This window comes from Phoenix dactylifera, unplaced genomic scaffold (genome assembly GCF_009389715.1).
Source record: "Phoenix dactylifera cultivar Barhee BC4 unplaced genomic scaffold, palm_55x_up_171113_PBpolish2nd_filt_p 000782F, whole genome shotgun sequence".
NCBI lineage: Eukaryota > Viridiplantae > Streptophyta > Magnoliopsida > Arecales > Arecaceae > Phoenix > Phoenix dactylifera.
Genome location: NW_024068152.1, coordinates 162,526 through 179,126, shown reverse-complemented (window position 1 = coordinate 179,126; position 16,601 = coordinate 162,526). Strand labels below are relative to the sequence as shown.

General features: G+C 35.6%; 1 protein-coding gene across 4 annotated transcripts; it reads left to right on the top strand.

Annotated features, from left to right (window-relative positions):
* Window positions 1-295: 295 nt before the first annotated feature.
* On the top strand, window positions 296-13,195 carry LOC103709863 (basic transcription factor 3-like). 4 transcript variants are annotated; one of them, XM_008795386.4, is made up of 6 exons: window positions 296-465; window positions 11,032-11,099; window positions 11,508-11,656; window positions 11,761-11,817; window positions 12,204-12,322; window positions 12,734-13,195. In XM_008795386.4, the coding sequence occupies exons 2-6, from the start codon at window positions 11,032-11,034 to the stop codon at window positions 12,746-12,748; spliced, it is 408 nt and encodes a 135-aa protein (XP_008793608.1). In that variant the 5' UTR covers window positions 296-465; the 3' UTR covers window positions 12,749-13,195. The 4 variants fall into 4 exon arrangements, with proteins under 4 accessions (XP_008793608.1, XP_008793606.1, XP_026661526.1 ...); XM_008795384.4 differs by having other exon boundaries at window positions 300-465; window positions 12,204-12,242; XM_026805725.2 differs by lacking the exon at window positions 296-465 and adding an exon at window positions 1,850-2,013.
* Window positions 13,196-16,601: the final 3,406 nt, after the last annotated feature.

Sequence of the window (16,601 nt, the reverse complement as noted above, 5' to 3'; positions counted from 1 at the left end):
ATTGATGTAAAATCAATCCCACCGCCCATCTCTACCACCGTCATCCCTATTATTGCCGAATACAATCTTAATGACCACCAAGCAAATTTTAAAATTTAAAGTAAAAAATAAAAATTATTTTTAATTTTCATGAAAGTGGAAATGGTAAGTGACTCCCGTTCAAAGTCGTGGGCCTCGTGGCCTCCCTCGAGGGTAACATGTCGGGGTCTCACTCGCATCAAGATTAACGAAGAGCAGCAACCGTCAATGATTGAGGTAATTCAATGACTTTCCCAAATTGTGTAACGCATCTTTTAATCGAACGGCTAATGTTTTCTCCTCCTCCAATCCGCCTTCGTCCGCTTCTATCCGCTCTCCTCCCTATCGCTTGGTCTCCGCCCGTTCTTATCCTCCGCTGCTCTCCTCCGGCTCGTCCCACGACGGGTAGCGCCTTCACCTCGCCTCACTCCTTCCATTTCAATAGCGGTAAGTCTCTCTCTGTCTCCCCAAACTGGGAAAGATTGAAATAGATAAAGAAGAGGAAGAGGAATAAGTGAAATGGATAGATTGGTTTATGCCTTCCCAGCATTTTCTTAAATTACTTAATTCATTGCTTTATAATTAGACTATGAGTGTTCTAAGATATCAATTAGTACATGTCATGCTTGTTAGGATTTGAGAATTGGTTTATTTCTTATGTTCTCTCTTCTGAATGAAAGGCTGATAAGTTTTGCCGAGTGTTGTTATGAATCTTCTTGAAGGCCAATTAAATTTCGCTGGTTTGTTTTGCCAATCTAGAGTATGGAGATAAAGTTTGTATTCGTAAATGTATGGTATCTCTTGGATAGGCTGATAGTGGAGTACAACGTCTCTTATGTGTGAGAGGGTTTCGCACCTAAGTGGGGCTGTGATGCTTTCCTGGATCTTTTTGTTTTTCCCCTTAGAAATATGGTGGAAATCCTACCTTTTGGGTTCAAAATTGGAACTTCTTTTTGGCTTGCTAATGAAATTTTTATCATTCGTACATCTGCTTTGTAGGATATAAGATACACCGGTGCAAATGCTTGATAGGATAATGAAAAAGAAGAGCTACATGTTGTATAAAATTGAGTAGATTGTAATAACCCTATATTTCTTAATTGAGTGACATATGGATGTGTTCTATAGAGGCTATTCCAGTCTGCGGAAGCAGCCTATTCTAGAGGACTTGGCTTTGGATACTAAATTAATGTAAAGTGGGATGCTTTAAACCAATCACAATTTGAGAGGATAAGGTTCACTGTTTAAATGAAGAGTAGGATCTGTGAATACATAATTCATTTAGCTATAAAGAATATTTCAATGAAAACATGCGAAGATGTTGTTGGATAAATGCAGACCCTAATTGAAAATCGTTATGCATATATTTCTAAATTTTTATAACAATCAACGCTACTGAAGTTCGTCCAACTGAACATAATTTCATTATTTATGTGCTTGTAAGACTTTGTGATGAAATTTGAATATATTTTTGATAATGCAGTGTGATATCTACTCTTTTTAAACTCATAACTTACATACCTCTTAGAAGATGCATATGGAGATTGCTGAAAAGTTAAAGAAAATTTGTAGGAACTTTCTTTTGTGGGTACAATTTGATACCTGAACTACTATTGAAGGGTGGAGGAAGTTCATAAATTAGTTGGCGAAGGGGTTATTTTTGTTATTTTTGTTATTTTTTTTTTGTTGTTATGTCAGATGGGGTTCTTGTTATTGGTTACTTGAAGATTTGAAAAGGAGACTCCTTTATGAAGGCCTTTGAAGGTTTTGGAGAAAAAAAAAATAGTCATTGGTAGGATTTTATATGAAATCCTAAGATCCAAATAAGGTGAAAGAGGTACATCTTCTTTAGTCATTGGAGCATCATTCAAGGTGACAGAGCTAAAGAGGAGGTGTGATATTAGTCTGCAATAAGTTCTGAAGGTGGCTAAATATTTAAAATTTGCAATGACTTGTGGGTCAAAAGTGGATTGAAGCATACTCATGGATGGAGAGGTAAATTGTCATATGGATCTTTTATTTGTGTTTCCTCTCTTCCCTTAGTTTGGAGTTTTGCCGATTCTTTTCCCTTAGTTTGGACTGTTGCCAACTCTAGATTATCTCTGAAAGATTGCTCCTTAGTTTGCATTTGTTTGAATTACAAGTTTGATAAGGTAGTTTTCCTTATGTAACGATTTGGTGTTTTTTAAAAAATTATTTATTTCACTAGTGATTCAACACTATGCTGCAAAAGCTTATGGAAGCAAAACTTTTGATCGGAAAACTCTGTTAAATTTTGATTAACTATTCTATGATCTATGGAGTCAAAACCATATGGCTGGCTGAGACGGAGCTTGTTGGTTAAGGTTAAGATTGAGGACCTTCATTTGGAGAGTAAGAGATATAGTTGCCCTTTTTTGGTGTTTGCTTTTAACAGTTGGCTGTGGGTCCTGTAAACCTGTTTATATGATTAGCAGTGATCATCATATCCATGCATGAAGGTGGAGCATTCTCTTGGTCGATAGTAACAACCACCAAGTTTTTTTATGTGCAGACACAATTTAGAAGAATAATTCTAAAGTGTGACCAGACTATCTGTTTGTGTCATTCAGGAAATTGGAGATAGTAAGAATTTCTTGTTCATTGGAAGATGTATAAACATGTTTAGACTCATTTCCATGGTTTGATCCATGAACGTCTCTCTTTTTGAATTATCTTTACGTACTAGTTTTATCATGGAGAAGAAATTACCTTCAGTAGAGAGGATTAATGATAAGTAAACATTATTATCTCTTGCTTTTTCATCCTCTAGGAAGCTCAAAAGCATAATGGTAGGTAAATACTGTTTTTGTCAAATCTTATCTAATAAAAGGTAAAGATAAACTATTGTAAGCACCAACCATGGGAGGGTGAGAGGTCAAAATTTGATGCCACCTCAAGTGTGAAATGAAGTGGAGGTTCATGCATTGACTACTCACGTTTACCAAATCCTATCTAGGAATGTGACTCAAAGGGCATGTTCATTGAGTATTGAAAAGTCATGTATCCTGAAATTTGTTGATTGTTACCTGAACCATTGTTTCCTGGCTTTATAATTTAATAACTACGGTTACTTATGCATGATGATAGTCTAAGTAGTGAATTATTATGCTAAGGATGGATTAGAGGGATGACTTAAATATGGGATCAAATCAACCTTTTGTAAATTAACCTTTTTTTACGGCTTGTGGAGTAATTTACTTCTCGAATTGCATCTTTTTGTACTCTTCTTTTTTCGACTGATAAACATTCTGATATAATTTATTCGGGTAGCTATGCATATACTAGGACTCCAAGGGATTTAAGTTGCTGGATAGTTGGCAGATTAGATTTTAGGTGTCTTTGTACCTTTTCTTTTGGGGTTTTCTCTATAAAAATATTTCATTTGGGTTTATACTGAATTAGCCAGTCTTATTGAGGTTCTTAGTTTTATCTTCATTTTATATTTGTATGGTTCTATTTAACAGTGCATTCCCTTTGTGTTATCTACGTCATTAACCTAGATGCAAATATTTTGCTAAGGAACCAGGTCTTGTCCTCCACTAGTTCTTATTTATTGATTTTCTTTGTTAAGCTGCTCGCAGGAAAAAATGTTCTATTACCTCGCCTCCTCAATTTATAACCAAAAAGAAAAAAAGAAAAAAAAAAAAGAAAACTCATCTGATTATTCTCTCTTTAAAATTTTTTTTATCATAGTACCAGATTTAAGGCCACGTAAATATGATCATAAAATCCCATCTCTATCAAATTCTTCAATGAATAGCAATCCTGATAGTTTCTAATGTTGAGGATGAAACTTATATAGCATTCTTATTTGATCTTTTCAAAACTAAACCACTTCTAATATGTTAAAAATCTCAATTTAAAACCCTACTAAGTTTCATATTGAATCTTTTAAAGCATATTTGTGCTCATCAACTACAGAAATTCTTAAATTAAAAGACCGGAGATGGAGAATTCAAAGCTATCAATATAGAATTCGTTGTGCTGAATCAGGGTAGTGTAACATAACAGAAACATGTGTTTTAGCTTGAGCCCTTTGGATGGTAATTGTTGGCTGATAATTGTCTACTAACATGCCAATTTTTTGCCACATTGTGTAACAATTTTACCATCTTGCTCATGGCCTGATGGATCAATTGAAGTTTAATCCCATGGCAATTTCATGGCCCTTGATGTTCATATAAATCCCATTGATTGTTTTCCATTTCAATGCTGATGACCCATTCAGTTATAATCCATGAACTATTTTGTCAAAACATAGTCATGCTGTAATATGTAATTGGTATTAAAACTTGTGCTGAAGAAATCATGTGTATTTACGTACATGAGCTGGAAACAGGTGTTTGAAGAAAAAAAATCTAGTTTGGCATTTTGGTAGCTCAGATCAGAATAGTCAGATTACTTTTTTTTTTTTGCTTATTCTGTTAAATATTTCTAAGGAAATTGTTATTCTGGATGAGTCATCTGTTGGACCTCTAACGAACAATGCCTTTTTCTATATCAAGCATATAAACCTCGGCCTCCCAATTGCGAGAAATTTTGTGCCCCTTGGAGTTGAAACATATTTAATTTGCTTTGAAATTTTAGTTGTTGCAAATGGACTGGGTGTGGGCCAAGGATAGTCAAAATTTCCAATAGGGCATGCCTGAAAAACGTAATACTTGTTTTCCTGTGAGGCTAGGCCACTTTTCTCTTTACATCTTACAGATTGGGGACTAATGCTGTCAGGCGTTTGACTCTTGTCTGAGCAGACCTTTCCTGTAATTTAAGCTTGATTTATAACATATAATAGTTTTCGGGAAAAGTTCTGAATTAAGTTTTTAATCCCTCTTCTAATATGTTTAACACTGTTAGAGTTTGCATGGCAAATAGAGCTTAAATCACAATGTGATAATGTCATTTAGATTTTATTCAAGTACTTGTTATGATACTTCAATTTATCAGTAGTACTCAGACATATTTAGTAGTAGATCCTGTGTGCAAAATGTTATCACAGGGTAATAAGACATACAATATAGTGGTAATACACCATAAATCAAGATTCAACTAGTTAGCCAGGGTGGCAAGAAAAGCTAGAACAGATAACTTCTGAAGTTTTTTTTTTTTTTTTTACTTGTAGATCTTTCATTAGTTTTTTAATGATATGTAGCAATCAATGGAATGCAACGAATCCTGAGCTGTTTGCTCACTTACCTTTTAAAAAGAATAAAGTATCTTGTGCCCATCAGCAAAAATAAACGTAGGCACGCTTTTTTCATCTCATTTGTTTATGAACATGTTGCATGCTTTATATCAATTGAGCTCCTTTTACATCAGTTTTGAATGAGAATTTTTAAATTCTAAACCTTGATTTTTGCAATAAATTGCTCACTCAATGGGATGTCCATACTGGTTGACGTGGGATCTCAGAGTTTGTGTTCGCATTTCTATCACCACTTAAATATGATCTATAACATCTTTGATCCATTACTTTGTACATTTTGGTTCAAAGATAAAGGTTTTTACTAATGTAACCAGTATGGAACCCTCAATTTATGATCTCATACATCACTAGTAACTGGAACTGATCATGGCAAGAAACCTGTGAATAACTGGTATCATGAATGGTGAACTCCATTAACCTACATTACTCTCTCTCTTTGATATAAATATGCCTAAAAACATTTTCTTGATTAATATTTATTGCCTTGTTGGTTATGTTTTATGATGTTGGAGTTACTTGACATTGACATCCAATAACTTTTAAAATGATATTTGGTAGTTACCTGTACCTATTATAATTCTTTATCCCATGGACGTAGGATATTATGAGTCCTAATAAGTATAATGAGTCCTCCTAGAGATATCAGCTTTTCGTTATTTTTCCTTTGCAGTATGCTATAAATTTTGGAAGTCTTATCAAAATAATACTTAGTGCTGCAGTGATGCCTTCTGTATCCCTAAATTGTGGTGCCAAGAAAGAAAAGACAAACAAAAAAGAATACATGAACAAGTGTGGACGGTTTACCTATTAAAACACCCTTTAGTGAGTGAATCTATAACATGGAATAGAAGCTGCAAGGTGATGGGCCTAGACCAGTCTGTTGCTTAGATGTTCCATTAAATCTGGCACCGTGTCTGTTGATTAGGGAAATTTTACACTGGAAAGTTGTGGGAGATGAAGTTATAGAATGAGTGCTTACAACCTTACACACTTAGGTTAGATGGATTAATCTTCAACTTTTGCCTTTAAAAGGTAGCATACGTAGACTACTCAAAAGTCACAGCTTTCTTTTGCCTTGATAACTTCAGCAATTTGGTAGTTGTCCTTGATCTTACTTTAGGCCTCAAAAAGAATTTTCAATTCGAGAGTTTAAATGAGATTGCTGATTATGTTAATCAAACTTTAAAAATGCTTGCCTACTAACTATACAGTAATCATTTTTTGTGATTAGAAAGAGATGTTGGTTTGTACTATATCTTTTAGAAACATCATCACCTCTCGACATTGTTGATCAGGTATCTCAAACAAGTCAAAGCCTTAAAGATAGATCCACCATATAGTTCATGATGATCAGATCATTGTACATATAAGCGCCATGAAATCCTTTGAAAGAGTAACCACTAATTGACATATGGAGGCATTGATTTTAGCTTTTTTATATGTCCTAATATGTATGAAGGGATAAATCGGAGTGCAAAATGGCGATAGTTGATATAGGAATACATGTTACCTTTTTTTATTGCATAATTATCTCTTTACCACTAAGTCTGATTAAACTATCTTCTTTCTTGCTGGAGTAATCTGCTTAAGGCTGCTGCAAGGAGGATAGATAATATGATGAAGATCCTGTATCTTTATTCTTGAACGTGTCTCTTGTATGGTTTCATCAAAAGGAGTGAGGAAGAAAATTTTTCCAGGAGTTAAAGTAAATCAAGCCATTAAAAATTGTTACGGTTGTTTAGATTTCCAACTGACACAGATGTCTTAGGTGGACTCAATTTCAATCTAAATCTGACATTTTTTGTCTAGATTTTTTTTAGGGTTCAGCCAAAATCAACTAGTTAGATTGGAGATTGTCTGACTTCAGTTGGGTTCAACTGAACCAACCAACGTTGAACAAAGCTGACATATTGTGCATCTGGGCTGAAATTTGTTTCTGCAAAATCATATTCAAAATTTGCAAGTTGAAGAAGTATTGAAGCATGTTGGCATTGGGCTTTTGAAAATCTAAGGGAAATTTAAATATTTTCAAGAATTCCTCTATGCGACTATTTAAAATCTGAACAAAGAAGCAAGATGTTTTTAGACCCTTAAATTTCATCAAATTTCAAATTTTGGGAGTAAGTTATTGTAGAAATTAAGAAAATGTAGAGTTATTTTTTTCTTTTTCTCTCTTTTCTAAATGTATCTATAAGATGTGGGTTTGTTATATTTCAATCTCTGTACAAGCATGATCTTTTTGCATTTCATGAAATCTTCAAATTTTAGAAAAAAATTTATTGCAAATTGAAGAAAGTTACTGTTTAAAAAATTTTATACATTAATCTGAAAATAAGCTTTTCTTAAACTTTTAGATGAATGCTTATAATTGATGTGAATGCTGGATGGATTATTGCATCTACTGCTGATGAAATGAAAATAATTTTTGTAGTCATTCTTATTTGGTGCTTTTTACTATAGTGTTCTGATATATAACAACAAGATTCTGCATTTACTACTTGATACCATAGTGATTAAGTTCCATTCCTGTTTATTATTTTTGTTGCTAGTCATATAACTCATACTTGAGTCGATACCATGTACTTCTGTTAGATTATCACCAAACTGGATTGTCTTATGGTAAAACAATGTCCAATGATGTTGTAAATATTACTTGAACTCTATTTCTAAAATTTGCTGGTATATATAGAATTATCCTTTCCTTATTCTTTATATTATATTTTAACTAATTCTAAATAATTTCAAGGTATAACCACCAAAACTAGAGCCAAAATTGGTGAAAAGCTTTAATTTCTCTTTGGACCAAAACCATAATTGAAATCTAGATTCTGAGTCATGGATGTTTATCAATGCTCTCTGTTATAAAACTAGTCAACGTATTCTGCTTTAGACTACCTAGACATTGTGGTTAAGCATTTTGTTTTTTTATTCTTTGTCTGCTCCCCCCAAAAAAAGAGAGACTTGTCGGAAATCGCCGGTTGGGTTGGTCCAACCAAGAAAGCAGCTGATTCTGCAGATGCAATAGTGGCTTCTGCGGATAAATCTCTACGTCACTTCTGTCTGGAAAAGTTGAATAATTTATTGTAATACTTGACAATATGTTGGGAATGTCTTTCCATTTTGCTCTTACGAGGCCTGCAATGTTGTTTGCAGCGGTAGGTGAACTTTGTCTGACAGCCCCCTTTCCCATATTCCTCTTTTTTATCTATTGATGCATACATCTGTATGTGTCAGGGTTTACGCACATAATACATGGTGATGGATTTGAATTTTCAGATGTATATGTTGCAAACTATTAAGAATAAGTATGTCAGGATACTATAGTTGCAAAAAGTAATGACACACAATGGTTGATAATCAAATTTTAAGGAGTTGATAATAAAGAAGATTGTCTCCATTTTTATGGAGGTCATGAACCAGGAGGATGAAACCTAAGATAGCGTGGGTAAAATTGTAAGCAAATATGTGAGAAACCTAGCAATGACAACCAACATCGGTGGAACCGGTATCGGGCACCGTACCGATTTTCCGGCGGGGCGAGTCAGTAGGACCTGTGTCGTGCCGTGTCGGGCCCGTACCGACACAGTTGAATAGATGAAGGAGAGGAAGAACGAGAGAGGAAGAGAGAGAGCAGGAAAGCAAGGGAGGGAGACCGGCGGAGGGTGGCAAAGGCCGACGGAAAGCCGGTGGAGGCCCAGGGAGACTGGCAGAGAGTCGACGGAGGCTAATGCCGGGCCCTTTCGCGATTTACGTGGCTGTTTCCCTGTTTCGTTCGAAATAGGGATCGACTGCTTTTTAATTTAGCGATTCTTAAGTGAAGTTGGCCCTTTGTCGGGCCTCCGCCAGCCTTCGCCACCCTCCATCGGCCTCCCTTCCTCCCTTCCTCCCCCGCTCTCTCTCTCTTCCTTCTCCTTCTCCGCCTCGAGCAATGGATTTCGTTTCTATTGCCAGAGCAATGGTTCCGCCGACGTTGATGGCAACAAATGCGGTAGTTAATTAGAATAAATGTGGAAGGAAGAAGGATGTGTAATGATGACCCCAAATGCCAAGAGAAGCCCCTTGGTTGTGGTTTTGCATCAACATGTGTCCTAGATTATTGAAAGCTCCTTTAGCATGGGGGAGGCGATGAGTTTGAGAAACATGGTGGATGCACATGGGCATAGAAGTGTTTTGCATAGGATTATACATATATGAGGTGAAAGGTGGGCCCATTGCCTAGTTTTTAATCTAGCTGGAAAGTTGTATTTAACTCTAAGAAACTGTTGGGCAGTATCCAAATTGGATAAGCATCAGACTGTTGGATACTTACCAAATTCTCTATTGCAACTTTTATAGATCGGTGGACAGTTGGATTCTTCCATGGGTGTTAAAATGACTTTGCGTGATATCATTTTCTCTTGATGTCCCATAGATTTTGGATGAGAAACTTGTAGTAGAATACCTTAACAAAAAACATCTTTAAATATTTTTAATATAATATATAGAAGCTATGCATGTTTAATTTGGTTAAGATTATCTTTTTCACTGCGTCCTTGGATTAGCTTTTCTTCCTCTTGCCTTGTCAGATGCTTGAATACATGTTTGAATCCGATTCTTTTGTCTTTGTCCATGCAACATTGCTTGGTGTCAAGACCATGTGGCCTGGGCCAGGGAAGGGCTAACCTGAATTGTGTAGCCCACACTAGCTGGTGGAGCTTAAAAGAAAAAAGTGTAACATGTGGTCAAACCTTAGCATATTGGCTGGGCTAGCAAATATGCTGCTAAATTGATGAGCAGGAAAATTATGGAAAGTCAAATGACAACCTGGTTGAATGATGAGCATATAGAGTATTACTAATTTAGGTTCATCTTGTTAAGATCCAACCTAGAAGCTTAAGCTAGTAGGTTGATAGGCCCATGAGTATATAAGCACCACTAGAGTTCTTAACATATCCATTGTGGGACTATTCCTCAATGCCCCTCTCATATGTAGAGCCTGAGAGACGGAATCCTGGATGGATGGAACCCGGAGCGAGAGGCGACGCATGGATTAGTAAGCGGGACTGTGGAGATATTGGTAGGCAAGGACTGTGGGCTCTGATACCATGTTAAACTCCAAGCAAAAAACTTAAGCACACATTTGATCGATTATTTGCAATCTTGAGCTTGTGGAACAGTTCAACAAATGAAACATTATGAAAAATGAATTATAGACTATAAATGACTGCTAGAAAACAATTACATCATTTTCTGGTGAAGAAAAGTCTCAATATATCACCCGCCACTGGAATAATCCAACAACTATGGACAAAGACTAGCTAAATCAATCTTTCAGATGGTTTTCAGGTTACTTACACAGATTTGATGGATACTTACCATGATTTTTATATGTCTTATCATGATTCTGATGAAATGAGGCTATGGTATCTATAGTTGTTTTTGATATTATCATATGATCTAGGTTAGATTTTATAATCCGATTATGATTATCCCGTGAACCAATGTGTATTCAAGCTTGACCAAACAAAGAAGCTCTTTCTGTTACATTTCTTATATTTTCATGCGCTTATGTTGGATGGAACTATTCGCCAAATATGCTTCCTATTTAGTTAAATTACTATGCATTTTAGCATAAAAAAACTAGAAGTTTCCTGCTTTAAAAATAATATAACCATAATCAACAAGTCTTATCAAAATGTCAGTCTTGTGTAACTCGCTGACCTGTCTTATTTTCTTAATTGGGATTCCTGAAACACACTAGATATGCCACAAGTATGGTGCATTTATTGTTGTGATTGTTTACCATGCAGATGGATCGAGAGAAGCTCATGAAGATGGCAGGTGCTGTTCGCACCGGTGGAAAGGGAAGCATGCGCAGGTTCTGAATTTACTTTGAATGTTATACTAATATATGGTCTGAAGCAATATTCAGATGAGAATTAAGTAATATGTGATCATCTTGGTTGGCATTGATGTTGCAGGAGTTTATATGAAGTGTATCATTGTCCTCTAGCTCAGAAACCTATATGGTTTAATAAAATATTCTGGCATTCCCTTTGGAAGATTGGAAAGTTTTCTCATATATTTTTGGAGAGCTTGCTTATGGATATTCTGAAATTAGTCAGTATACTATAGAACTCAAGACAATATTTTAATGTCCTTACAATTGATAATGTTCCATTGCACCAGTACCACAACTGATGTTTTTGATTTGCACATTTTCTTTTCTCTTGTCAGTTTATTTTCACTTCTAAATAGTTATGTTTTCTTCGTTCATTTCAACCAGGAAGAAAAAGGCAGTTCATAAGACCACAACTACGGATGACAAAAGGCTCCAGAGCACTTTGAAAAGAATCGGGGTAAATGCTATCCCTGCTATAGAAGAAGTTAACATATTTAAAGATGATGTTGTTATCCAGTTTGTGAATCCCAAAGGTAAATAACAAATCTTATTGGCTGAGCAAAAATATGTTATGTATATTTTATAGAGAAATGATATTCTGGTTTCAATTTTCTAATTCTACTGGTTTGTCATTCAGTGCAAGCTTCAATTGCGGCCAATACATGGGTGGTTAGCGGTTCTCCTCAGATGAAAAGTACACTCTCATTCCTATTTCTTTGTCATTGAACAAACATAATGGGACTGAAACAGCATATATGCTTACAAGGAATAAATACGAAAGAAAACAAAATAATGTTTGCACCAAACTTTCTGGAATTTCTGGTGCAATCATTAATGTAATGATCAAACTTCTGAAAGGGGCAGTTCTTGCACCTGAAAACCCACCAGGTATTTGGGTTGTTCCTTCAGGTGCATTTTTAACTCAAAACTGTCGGATCTTGATTGGACCATTGGGTCCCATGATACCAAAACCATTGCAGTTTTCCTTATGATTGCTTTCTTTCCCCTCAGTTTTCTGTTTGGTTATAATTATTTTTCTGAGCGAATGCAACTTATATGTGGTATATTACCTGATGACAGAGCTTCAAGATATGCTACCAACGATCATCAGCCAGCTGGGTATGTTCTTGTTGAGCAATATGACAAGTTGGTTGCTTTCAGGAATTCAACGTATTTCATTACTAATATTGGAAGTACTGGTAAATCATAATTTAATGATAAGATCCTATTGCTATTTTGGTACCTTTGCTAGCTTGTTCTTGTAATATATTTTCAGACACATTTTAAAAAGGCCTAATGTTGCCTTCATGTTTTCTCTTGAAGAATATAACGACCATGTTTTGCCATATTTCTTTTGCTGCTACCCTCCATTAGTTCTTTTACTTCAGTATTCTATAATTTGCTGAAGGAAGCTTCTGCAGATTTTGGATGTATGTGTGGATTCATATCTTTGTAATCTCCATAGTCTTTTTTGTTATATTATTGATATAGAAAATTGTATGAGTCCCACCAACAAACCAACTTGTCCCTAAAGAAAAAGGATCCTTACTGTCCCTGGCATTGTAGGTATCCATATGGCAGTTACTAATTAATTTTTTCCCTTTGTTCAGGTCCTGATAACATAGACAACCTGAGGCGGCTTGCAGAGCAGTTACAGAAGCAAGCACCAGGTGCTGGTTCTAGTGCTGGTGCGGCTGCTCAGAATGATGACGATGGTGATGTCCCTGAACTTGTGCCTGGAGAGACATTTGAAGAGGCTGCTGATAAGAAAGAAACTTCATAGTGGCTATAGACCTGATAAGAGTTTCCCCTCACCCCTTCTTAGACCATTCTTGTCTGTTTCTCTTGCTCTTTATGCTAAATAACCAGCGCGTCAATCGTCCTATTTACAAAATACTTGGGTTTGAATCTATCCATTTTTCATTTTCTTTTGTGTGTATGACATTCGTCTAAATGACAAATTGCTCAAGGTTCTCTTTCACTCTTCTTCTTCACAAGGATCAATCACTTATTAGTCCATGTAATCTGACGCTATTATAATAGATCAAGATCAGGACATCAATTGTTTGTTAGGGCCTCTATTTCTCCACTCTCATGAGGATTAAGATCTTCAAAGGCTCTTTGCTACTGCTGATGACAGTAGAGAATTAAATCATGTCAAAAAAGGGTGGCAGAGACAAGCTTAGGGTTTGTTGGTGCTGCTTTTGTTTTCTATTTTTGTTTTCAAAAATCCAAGAAAATAGCTAGACTGAACAAGTATGTATGATGTTGCCCTTTGTTTTATGTAATCTTAGAGCTTTTGGCAACAATTTTTTCTTCTGTGTGAAGAGAAAAATAACAGCACGGAATGGCAAAAGTTCCGTGCGAATGCTGTCTCCAGCATCAATCTCCATGCAATATTTCACTAATTTGTAGAGGAACCAAAATACATAAACAGCAACAGTACCAAATATGCTTCCATATTGCATAATTAGATTTTTTGCTTTTTATACTGAATATATGTCTCAAACCTTTTTGAGAATTAATTTCTCTGGAAGGCACTGATGCTTCATGAATTGATCCTACAAGCTGAAAATAGTGGTGCCATCAGAGATGTTTGGGATGATGAAGTCAAGCCTTGCCCAACAACTATAGTACTCAAAATTAAGCAAAACCTAGCCACACTCTCCTGACCCATATTTTACACTGTAATCAAATCTGACTCAATCCAACCCAGTCATAAACCTCCTGCCCAAATACTGCATTAAATATTTGAACTCTACCATTATTGGATGTAAAATTGTTCAAATTGGGTCCAAAAAGATGTGTCTTATACTATTTAGTATTGTCTTCACCTACAGACCAAGGAAATATCTCAGTCATATAAGTCAAAACTGAAATGGTTGTGCCTCTCAAATTTTATGTCTACTGGTTGGGTTTGGCCACTGTTGTTTGTAACATGATATTTTTGGGTTGGGCTGTTCAGCAAGATTCAAAGTGTTGATTGGGTTTTGATCAGTCTAGCTCCAGTTGCATCCTTTGTTGGACTGCAGTGCCTGCATGCAGAACAAAGATCAAGGTGTTGTTTAGGTTACTATTGTTGAAACTTAGCAACAACTTTCACATTGTCTCCCTGGAACTTTTTATGTGAACTTGTTCCACTCATCAACAGGCTCATCAGAGACTCAACACTTTAGTAACAAAGAATCCCAAATGATGGCACCCAGATTACAACTGAAACCCGAACCTTACCGGCATTGATATATAGTATCTTGACTATGATGCTGGAGCATTGCTTCCAATAATAAGATCGGGAAATTTCGTTGAAGGTGAGATACCGGAGGAAATCAAATCATAGGTCTGTTTAGTTTTGCCAACAAGAATTGCTCATGATTTGATATCCTCTAGTTCTCACTTGCAACCTCCCCGGTTCATTCCTCTTCTACCAGCAGCAATAAGAAGTTTGGAGGTTGAGATATCTCAGGAAACCAAACCAAGATGGAGCATTGCCATCTAGATTGATCTCCCATCACATTATATATGCAAATTCCTCTGGAGAATACAAATGGGATGAAGAGAGAGGAAATGGAATGCTTAGAAAGAGTTCGGGTTGTATCTTTCGTGCAAAAGAAGGATTCATCTTTTTTACTGCGACTACCATCGAATCGTACAATAGCTACTTTGAGATCTGTGTAGATAGATGAATAGAGGAGTTTGGAGTGCTTGAGATTTGTGTGAGGCACCATTCAAGGTTGACATCGTGAAAGAAGACCAATCATTCTTTCGCATGAATGATACAATCCAAACCCTCTTAGAAAAGGCCATCCCCAGCAAAACTGTGATATTCTTAGTGGCATGCAGATGGCAACGTTGGAAGTAGTTCTGTTCTGGAGGAAGCGTCTGGGTTTCATGTGAATGGTATGAGAAACCGTTCGCTTTGTCACGGCTGGAATACGCTTTAGTGGATAACAAAAATGCGGCGCTGTTTGGATGCTCCAATTAGATAATCAGAATAATGTAAACTTTTCAGTAGATATTCAAAAGGGATAAAGTATTAATAGAATATGATACCATATCAAGCAAATATTATATATAAGTCCTTGGATTAATTAAAACAGGATATCGTGACCTCCAAGAACAACATATAGATTGTGTTCATGGAATAACCTATTTTCTTTTTTTCTTGTGGGAATGGAATATAGATCTAATTAGTTCACCTGTGATACAAGCTACAACTGGTATCTTATGAGTCCATCTTTAAGAAAATTGATACAATAAAATACTACAAAAGTTGGAAAATGTATCTCTTTCAATAACAAAGCATAAGTCTGCCTATCTTCCAATATGTTGCTAAGGAACATAAATTGAAAACATAGTATGAATAATTGTAACTTTTTAACTTTAAATCGTAAAAAAGACTTAACATATAAAAAAATACATCTAGTACCTTAGAGAAACATAAGAAATTGTGCATAATGGTCCATTTGTTACTAGAAAAATTATAAAAGATTTTTTTTTATACTAGTTCCTGAAATTTTTCATGTTTATACACAAATCCATGTATTTTCATATTTATATAAAAATCCTTGTAAGGTTCGCCATTTATATAAATTTGTTCTTCCACTAGTTTTCGTTGGCTGAATCCTGGTTAAGATTAACAAGAATTACAAAAGAATAGAAATACCCATGTATTAACTATAAATGAGGCTCGAGACATTGCCTTTTCTTGCTAACTTCATCCTCTTCTTCCTTGGGACTTGGCCTATCGGCTGCTAAGGGACCAATAGTAGAAGGGCACGGTTAAGGAGCCAGAAAAAATTGAAGACTAGGGATAAAAATATCCAGAAGATATGAAATTGACACCATAAGTACAATCAAAGTAGAATATTATATTATCACCCAATTAACTTATGTTAAGGGATACATAAGCAATGAATTATTATAAGATCTCAAGGATTACAATACAGATATAGAAAGACAGTAATTAATATATAAATATAATAGTTTTCATTGACTATTTTGTAAAGAAATAATAAAATACAATCTATTTTTATGGCTAACATCCTAATAAGCAGTGAACTATGATTTTGTTTTGAAGTTCATCACTGGCAATTTGTTCTCCTGTATGAAATCCATCCTTTGGATTCTCCACTTCATCTTCTAAATGTGATTCTAACGCACACCCATCCTCATAGTCTGGAAAAAAAAAATTCAAGGTATTTATTAACTCTTTTAAAGTTGTTAAGAACACATGCAGCCATGAATAAATCTACTTGTGTATGATAAAGTGGTGCTAGCTTCATTATCAAGAATCTTGCTTCTAAATTTCAAATGCTTGCTCCATAATATTTCTTGGGTATTGTAATACCCAGCCCATTTGGGCCTACTAAAAAACTGGGCCAGGTCCACTTGACCGGCTAATAAGCACAAAATGGCCCAAAACCTAAAGAAAAAAAAAAGAAAACCCAGCACATGCTTGGGGTGTGTTAGTGTAGCGTG

Excerpts from the sequence above, each read along its gene's own strand:
- LOC103709863 (XM_026805724.2), top strand. Across the intron at positions 11,100-11,507 it reads GGAAAGGGAAGCATGCGCAG|GAAGAAAAAGGCAGTTCATA; the intron begins GTTCTGAATTTA and ends CATTTCAACCAG. Across the intron at positions 11,818-12,203 it reads CGGTTCTCCTCAGATGAAAA|AGCTTCAAGATATGCTACCA; the intron begins GTACACTCTCAT and ends ACCTGATGACAG.